At 46.6% G+C, this 8,540-nt stretch overlaps 2 protein-coding genes across 3 annotated transcripts; one reads left to right on the top strand and one right to left on the bottom strand.

The window, feature by feature from the left end:
• Nucleotides 1–843: 843 nt before the first annotated feature.
• LOC136458658 (protein CONSERVED ONLY IN THE GREEN LINEAGE 160, chloroplastic-like) lies at nt 844–4,639 on the top strand. 2 transcript variants are annotated; one of them, XM_066458589.1, is made up of 10 exons: nt 844–1,348; nt 1,492–1,547; nt 1,643–1,742; nt 1,859–1,957; nt 2,115–2,201; nt 2,338–2,429; nt 2,581–2,673; nt 3,364–3,432; nt 3,649–3,737; nt 4,354–4,639. In XM_066458589.1, exons 1-9 carry the CDS (start codon nt 980–982, stop codon nt 3,659–3,661), a joined length of 978 nt encoding a protein of 325 aa, XP_066314686.1. In that variant the 5' UTR covers nt 844–979; the 3' UTR covers nt 3,662–3,737; nt 4,354–4,639. The 2 variants fall into 2 exon arrangements, with proteins under 2 accessions (XP_066314686.1, XP_066314685.1); XM_066458588.1 differs by having other exon boundaries at nt 3,533–3,737.
• Nucleotides 4,640–6,021: 1,382 nt separating this feature from the next.
• Nucleotides 6,022–7,686, bottom strand: LOC136458657 (dof zinc finger protein 2-like). Its single transcript, XM_066458587.1, has 2 exons — nt 6,661–7,686; nt 6,022–6,574 (listed from the first exon to the last, which is right to left on the bottom strand). Exon 1 carries the CDS (start codon nt 7,309–7,311, stop codon nt 6,817–6,819), a length of 495 nt encoding a protein of 164 aa, XP_066314684.1. The 5' UTR covers nt 7,312–7,686; the 3' UTR covers nt 6,022–6,574; nt 6,661–6,816.
• Between the last annotated feature and the right edge of the window lie 854 nt (nt 7,687–8,540).

Genomic DNA, 8,540 nt, shown 5'->3' with positions numbered 1-8,540 from the left:
AGTATTAAATATAGACTAATTACAAAACCAATTACATAGATGGAGGCTAATTTGCGAGACGAATCTTTTAAGCCTAATTAGTCCATAATTTGACAACGTGGTGCTACAGTAGCATATGCTAATGATAGATTAATTAGGCTTAAAAAATCGTCTCGTAAATTAGCCTCCATCTATGTAATTGGTTTTATAATTAATCTATATTTAATACTCTTTATTAGTATCTAAACATTCAATGTGACATAAATTTTAGGAGCGACTAAAGAACCAAACACTCCCTAAACTTACGTGCTGCTTAGTCTTCCTATAGTATAATATTACCGAGTAAACTTCATAAATGGGGTTACCTGAAACGAATGACAGCGTGATCACACGCTGGCCTGCGTCGTATTCTAGATGATACCCATACCCGTATGTTTTACCTAATTATCTACTGGGTATGGGTAATAAGAGATTAAGTGGGTATGGGGAGGGTGCGGGGTGGGTAGGCATGTTATGGGTTTGGACATGGGGAAACGACCGGTTTACCCAAATCTACCCAACGGCATCGTTAGGCATAGCGTGGCGGGGGATGGGTGCGCAGTGGGGAAAGAGGGCGCGACGGAGGCTGAGTGGGACGGGGACGGGACGTATGCACGATGACGCTGCGACACCGATGCGAGTGGGGGAGTGGAGAAATTTCCAAAGGTGGAAGTGAGGTAGATGTGCTGTTGGGCCTGTGCGTTGGACAGACCCAGGAAGGCTGTGTCCTGATGAGACTGGCGACCGTGTGCAAACATTTTCGAAAACAAAATAGACAAACAAGATTTGAGTTGAGAGTATGAGACCCGACGGCACGCACACCAAGAGTCCGCGACCCCCAGCGCCCGCCCACTTGGCTGCCGCTGGTCCTCTCCCTCCCCCTCTCGGCTTCCCCGCTCCGCTCCTTCCCCCGGTCCCGACGAGATATTTCCCGAGACTTGAGAGCCACCTCCTCCTGGTCATGTCGCTGCTCGCCGTCGCCTCCTCCACCCGCGCCGCGGCAGTGCGGCCGCTGTGCGCCTCGGCGGCCTCGGGCGAGGCGGCGCCGGCGCCGGCGCCTGGTGCGACGGAGGCCGCAGGGCGGAGGCCGGTGAAGGTGATCCTGCCGAAGAAGAAGCCGCAGAAGTGGTCGACGGGGATGGCGCCGGGCGAGTACGGCGGCGGGCCGGCCACAGTCAAGCCGCGCAAGTACTGGTGGGGGAAGGAGGACCGCGACCCCGTGGGGAACACCGACGACTTCATCTGGAACAAGGACTTCCTCCCCCACATGGAGCGCGTCATCGCCAACGGCGGCGCCGATGCAGAACCCACCATCACCCGCCTTGCTCCGGTATGTATCAGTATCTCGAGTTCCTTCACAGACCTGTTCGATTTAGCGAAAGAACTCACCTGCTTCGTCGTAGTTGTGTCAAACCTTTCATCGAGCTTAGAGTCGAGGAGTAGTTAGTTCTGAGCAAAAATTCGTGTGAGCAGGTGGATGAGGAGGAGTCCGGGTTTCTGAGCATCAACCGCGCAATGAGCCTTGACAGGTCACTATCTCACCCCACCTGGTTATCAAGCAAACTCTCTGCTCACCAATTGTTGTTCCGACTGCAAAGTTGAGTGATCTTTGAATGGATTACAGTGTGGACGTTGACCTGAGCCAGGAGCTTCTGGCGTCGACCAGGCCAATCTTGCAAACCCAGGTTGAGGCTGCCTGGAGAGGACGGGCAATTGGTGCTGAGGTGAGATTTCCCTTTGTTCAAACTTCAATTCCCTTTTCTTTATTATTATGGCCCTCCTTTGCCTCCTGGGGATGGTGAGTCGTGACACAAGTTGTGATATTTGAATATGGAAGTAGGCTGTGAATGGAGCCAGCACTCCTAGATGGAGGCTAGTCCCAACTCGCAGGGAGCAGGCAAAGTGGGACAGAGCAGCCAAGGCAGCGACTGGTGGAAGTGTAAGTAACTACAGTCCTTTAACTGACTTGTTAGTTGCTCTAGATCCTGCCTGATGTAGCAATCTTACAACTTATGTCCACAATGTTTTTACGGTTTGTACAATATTTTTTGTAGTATTTTCATAAACTTTGTCTCGTTCTTTTGGTCCCATTTCAGGATGTTATACTAAGGGAGTCAAAGTCAAGAGTGAAGCAAGGGGACCCTAAGGTATTGGCAGCTCGGTCCAGAGAAGACTACTTAAAGGTAGTCATTTTCTTCCGCATGTAACCTCTTTAGAGAGTTGCATGCTGCACATTTTATGTGTCCCAGTATTATGTGCTCTTGAATATGAAGTATGCATAGATTATCTATTGGTCTTTGATAACTTTCGTATTTGCAGCTGAAACAAAGATTACAGTGGCTCACTTTAGGCATCGGTGGCGTTGGTGTAATCTCTGCTTATATTTCATACTCTCCTGAAGTTGCTGCCAGGTATGAGTTTATTTATTTTCTTGCTACCTTCTAATGTGACGTAGATAACTTTTAGTTTTGGCTGTTTATGTAGAAATAAAGTTGGAAAATCTCTTTTTTGGTTACCAGTTCTTGGATCGATTTACTTCAACTGACAGCAGTTACTCTTCAGCTTTGGTGCAGGGTTGATTGGATCATTGGTGTATCTCCGCATGCTTGGAACCAGTGTAGATTCCCTAGCAGGTGGAACCGGAGAAACTATCAAGTATGCTTCCTTCAGTTAGTCATTTACTTATTTTACAAATCTTGTTTACAGATAGGCTCTCGAATAAAATGTACTTAGACTTTCAGTTTCACACAGTCAGTTTGTGCTAAATTTAGTTTCTGACCTCATTCTACAGGACTGTCAGTTCTATTTTCAAAGTTGAAAGTTACTCATGTTCAGCTTCTTTGAATAAAAATAATGTTTGATAACCTTTGACAGTAAACTAAACATACAGACTAAAGATATTTTTCATATGAGATCTTTTGTAGAGTTGTCCTTCAATTTCAAGGTAGATTGTGGAGATCAAATCCAGATATTACCTTCTTGTTGTGACTCAGCAGTCAGCACACCACACTTTTGCTGATGTGTCCAGAGTTCCAGACCTGTTTTTGGTTGATCCACAAGGTTTTAGCATCTTATTTTCATTCAGACCAAACAGAGTAGTATGATTTTAGTTTGGTAATCTATCATTTTGTAGAGTTTAACCAAAGAACATGAAAAAAATGTTGGTTCTCATCTGAATATCATGTTAATTCAACGCCCTTAGTAAATAATTATTTATTTGTCATAGAGTGGCCACTCTTTTGTTTTCTACATGAGGATGTGACAGATCTAAAATAGCTGCTAGGCAGCTTGTAGAACTTGTTTGTGATGAAGACAACCCTTGAATTTGTTATTGTGTACTTACAGGAGTGCTGCTGCACAACCAAGGTTGCTTATTCCAGTGGTACTTGTGATGATGTATAACAGATGGAATGGGTAAGCAGATGAAATTCTCTGTGAACTTTTACAATTGATTCAGAATATTTGGAAGAAGTGCTTCTTCTTACAAGAATCTGTTCTTTCTATCGTGGTTCAGGATATTAGTTCCGGATTATGGTTTCATGCAACTGCAGTTAATACCAATGCTTGTTGGGTTTTTTACCTATAAGATTGCTATGTTCGCTCAAGCAATCCAGGACTCTATACCTGCAGTTGGAAATCGTGAAGGTTGAAAAGTGTCCTGTTGTATATAAACAAAGGTGGTAGCCCTGATCCCTGGTCAGTGGTCACCCAGTAGTAAGGTACCAATCTTCTTTTCTTAATCATGAAAGCAATATGTGTCAACAATAGTTTTCCTTTTTTTATCTTACGCTTTTTTTTAAAAGAAAACAGCAAGCAGGATGTCTATCTATTATTCATTTAAAAGAAAAGAAGTTAAACCCAGACAGACAATACATTAGCCGCGAAAAGGGAAACACCACCCAAGACACACCTATGGGGAAACACCAAACAGTTTTTCGTTTTTTTTTTAAAAAAAAAGGTGTTTCCAGTATGCTTGCAGCCAATGCATGTGCTTCTGACCATTAAGGACAATTAAGGATGTTCGTTATTGTGTCCTGACCTCATGGTGCCCTTGACCCTAGACTTGAAGGAGCAGACACCTATTCAGAATCTCAGATGCCCTACTCTTTGATGTCGACACTGGTTTTAAATTGCAATGAGTGCACTCCCAGCTAATGCATGTGACTCTGACCATGGAAGAATTGTAAAATATTCTGCATATAGGGTCCCTGAATGGCTGAATGAGCGTTGTTGCAGGCAGCAGATCTTTTTTTTTTTAATCCTTGCACCTTGAGAAATGAAAAAGAAGTACAACCTTTTTTCTGTTAATCCTGATCCAAATGCTTTATTTTATAGGTCTGTATAGAAGAATCTGATCTGGTGTCATCACCAAGTGGATGAGATGCTCGTTGAGGATGCCATTTGAAAATCTTGAGTGCTTAAATATAATGTTTTGCGCAAATATTCTGACAAAAGGTGGTGCAAGGTGATGTTACCACATTCATTCCATATTGCACGCAGACCATCAATGTATACATTTACGGCCCCGAACTTTTACCACAATGATTAATTGACAACACAATTGTATGGTTGAATTCACATTAAGCACGGAATGCAAATTATGTAGGCTGCAAGTACACTCATTTAAAGAAAGTCGGTCAGAAGTACACCTTACGAATGCTGAAATCTTCAGGAAACTAAGGCCATTTTCGGATCTAATAGCTGCTAATGGTTAGCTAATATTAGCTCTAGCTAAGACCTTGTTTAGATTTTATGGTCTAAAATTTAGTTGACTACTAAAGTTTGGACCACTTTAGCACAGTGGTCTAGTGAGCTGAGGCTTTTTTGTGAGGTTGGCTAACTTTAAACAACACTCTAGACCACTATTTAGAGCATCAAGAGCTTAAAGTTTAGTGGCTAAACTTTAGACCATGGGATCAAAAAGGCCCAACTATTAGCTGGTTTGGCCCAACCAGTAAGATAATTGTTAGTTCGGTACTGAGCCAACAATTAGCTAGACTATTACTAGATAGACCTGTTTGGATACAAATAAGCTAATTATTACCAGTGAACTATTAGCTCTATAAATCCAATAAGTCAGAAGTAGCTAAGTAGAGTACACGCATTGGCCGGAAGCATACTAGTAGTCGTAGTCACTAGTCAGGCAAATGTTCACTAGTACCTATGTATTTAGCCAGTCCTAGCGGGAGACATTCATCTGTCTGATTTTTATTATTATACGGTACTATTTTTATGTAGACCTATGGAACTGTGAAATGTGGGGTCTTATTTCATCACTTATACACCCTCTGTCCCCTAAAAAAATACAATTCTTACTTCCCGATGAGTTAAACAATAAACGTTTATGATACCGAGTGAATATTATTAGTCAATTTAATTGGAGATGCTGATATTTTTTTCTCTAAAAATTGGTCAAACTTAGAAAAGTTTGATTTATCCAAAACCTAGAGTTACATTTTTTTAATGGAGGGAGTAAAACATAGCATTGAGGATGTCTATATTTAGACTTGGGATTGGGACTTGCACCAGAGCAAAATTGTTTATGATTGATACCATAAACTTTGATAACTGTTTCGGAAATCTGAGAGGATGTGTTACTAAACGTAAGGGCCGATGCTTAACGTTGACGAGGGCAATGACATCTGAGCTGTAGTAGCACTATTATCAAGGCTTTGGGCTAAATCACTAAACAAGGTTTGGCTTTTCTTTGGAACAACACTACTTCAACAGTAATTTTCAGCGAACGAACGAACAGTGTTTTCTCTTATAGCATTTCAGCATAAGCATCGGCATAAATTAAATTTCAGCGACACGAACAGGGCTGGTTTCAAACAGCAAAACGCATTTCCCAGGAGTTGCAAAGGGGGAAAAAGAACTCCACGTACCCGTTCCCATTCCATTCAAGTTTGCAGATCTACGGAAGCTGAATGTTGTCACTAAAAATCAGCCACGAAGGGACGGACATCTTCTGAGCTGTAGTAGCACTGTTATCAAGGCTTTGAGCTATATCACTAAACAAGGTTGGGCTTTTCTTTGGAACAACACTATCCACAATTCCAGGCTTGTTTCGAACAACAAAAGGCATTTCCCAGGAGTTGCAATGAAAAAACTCCACGCAAAATCATCTGATCGAAAATGCCTGCTACACTGCAACAGCCCCTACATACGTATTACGTACGTACGTACTACCCCTTTCCATTCCATTCAAGTTTCCAGATCTACGGAAGCTGAATGTTGTCACAGATTTCACATGATGCATCATCCAATTCATTGAATGTCACCGGCACATACCACTCGTAATAACTGACTGCGCCGCGGAGGGTAAGAACACGTGAACCAACCATTAAGAAGCGCAGATGGAGAATGATTGATTTCCTTCCTTCCAACAAATCATGGCTGAATCCGCCACCTGACCTGTGAGTCACCAATTCACCGTTGCCGAATTTTACAGCAGCAGCGATACTTCTACTCTACTGGTAGTAACATTCGTAACTCATTTTTTGACTGCCTACCAAACCAAACTGAACTCAGCATCCTTTTGGCCACCAAAAGAATCCTAAAATGGTATAGAAAAAACAGAATCTAATAAACCAAAAGGAGAGGACTAGAAGGTGTGAACAGGGGTGGGCGTGGGGTCCCCACCGCAAGCCGGCCGTCACTGACGCTTGGGGCCCGGGCGCGCCGCGCGGCATCACGTCACGGCGTCACACGGGAAGGCAGCCAGCCCCGGGCGAAGCGGAGCCGGAGCCCTAACCCCCCGCCGCGCCGCGCGGCGCCCCCCTACGACCGCCGAGTCAATCAACGCTCCCCGCTCACCTCCTCGGCGACTGCGGAGGCGGACGACGCGGCGGCGGCGGCAGCGGTGGCGGCCGAGGCCGATCGGGCGCTGGTCGGGCGCGGCCTGCGGCGACCCGGGGACGCGGAGGCCACGCGGCGGAGCGCGCCGCCGGCCGTCCAGTAGCGGCGGCAGGCGCGGCAGAGGTGGCGCGGCTGCCGCACGTTGTAGTTGTTGAAGTAGCAGAACTTGGTCTCCCGGCTGCCGCACCGCGGGCACGGCAGCGGCTCGCCGCCGCCGGCGGCCCCGGGCGCCTGCTGCAGGGGCAGAGGCGGCTGCGGCGGGGACGGAGGCGGGGGAGGAGGAGGAGGAAGGACCGTCGCCGTCGTCGGCGGAGGCGGAGGCGGCGGAGGGGCGGCGCCCTCGTCCGCGGCGCGGTGATGCGCGTCGGGGGGCTCGATGACCTTGCCGAAGAGCTTGAACCCCGCGGCGTCGGCGTCCGGGAGGTGGCTGGCCATGGCTCGGGGTGGAGGTCGGAGCGGGAGGCGTGGCCCGGGGTGGGTAGGGGACGCCGGCCGGCGCCGGGTTTTATACACGGGGAGAGGTCGAGGCCGAGGTCGAGGTCGAGGAGGTGGAGATGGTCATCGCTTCTTCCCCGCTCTCGCTTTGCTTCATGCGCCTGACTTCTTTGCGTGCCACCCGCGGTCCGCCCGCCCGCTAGTAATAAGGCATGTGGTCGGGCTCTCTCTCCCAGCATAACTTTTTTATATAAAAAAATAATAATAAGATTGGAAGGTCTGGCTGAAGGCTGGACTGGAGCATGGACCATGGCATGGCATGCAGCGGCCAGCTAAAAAAAAATACGCGGAAACGCTGAGAAGCGTGCCCGTCATGTGGCCCGGAGATTTGTCCGCACAAGGGTTTCGCCGCCCAGAAGCAGTGGGGTGCAGCTGCCACTTTTTGGCTGCCAGCCTCTCGTCGTGTTGACCTTGATGGGTTTCTTTTTTTTCTCGTTATCATAATCGGTTGACTTTCATGCATGGTCGCAGCTTATTTTTTGGAATAAAACGGATTGGACGCATGTGGCAATTGATTCTTGTGTGCGGCGGACTCAAAGCTGGATCGATGGGCGGCAGGGGAAATAAAGCGCCTTGTTTAGGCGCTAAGCAACGCACGGAAAGTACTGGATGATTCATGGAAGGGGTTATCTGGTTGCCTGGTTGGTACTCCTACTCCTACTACTGGCTCAGAGGCCGACATGTGCCAGGGAGTACTACTCAGCTTATCTTTTTAGCTAGGCGTTGACATTGTCGCTCTCTATATCTTCCAAATTCCGTTGTGTCAGTGACTCGATCAGTGCTGAGCTGAGCTGAGCTGAGCTGCGGAAAGCGGAAAGACAACCAACTTGATTTGCTCAACTTGTGTGCTGCTGCCGCGCAGATACGGGCGATCCCTATGAGCGCGACCAGAAGATAATCCTCTTTGTTTTATTATTATTTCTCTTCCAACTTCCAACTGAAATGAGAGAAGACAAATCTATGGCTACTAGGCATCTGAAGCTGGTATACAAACTGTGGTTACTAACCTCCCAAAAGCTTACCATATAGTAGTATGGTTACCAAGAAAATCTTCAAAATCAGTGAGAAAAATGTGTATTCTAACAGGACGTTCTTAGAGCCGATCGAAGCACATGAACAGATGCAACGAACTATGTGAGGCAGCGGAACGTACGCCTGGCCCTATCTGG

The sequence above is a fragment of the Miscanthus floridulus genome, chromosome 6 (assembly GCF_019320115.1).
Source record: "Miscanthus floridulus cultivar M001 chromosome 6, ASM1932011v1, whole genome shotgun sequence".
Classification (NCBI taxonomy): domain Eukaryota; kingdom Viridiplantae; phylum Streptophyta; class Magnoliopsida; order Poales; family Poaceae; genus Miscanthus; species Miscanthus floridulus.
The sequence above is the reverse complement of the archived record's forward strand: the minus strand, read 5'-3'. Positions and strand labels throughout refer to the sequence as shown.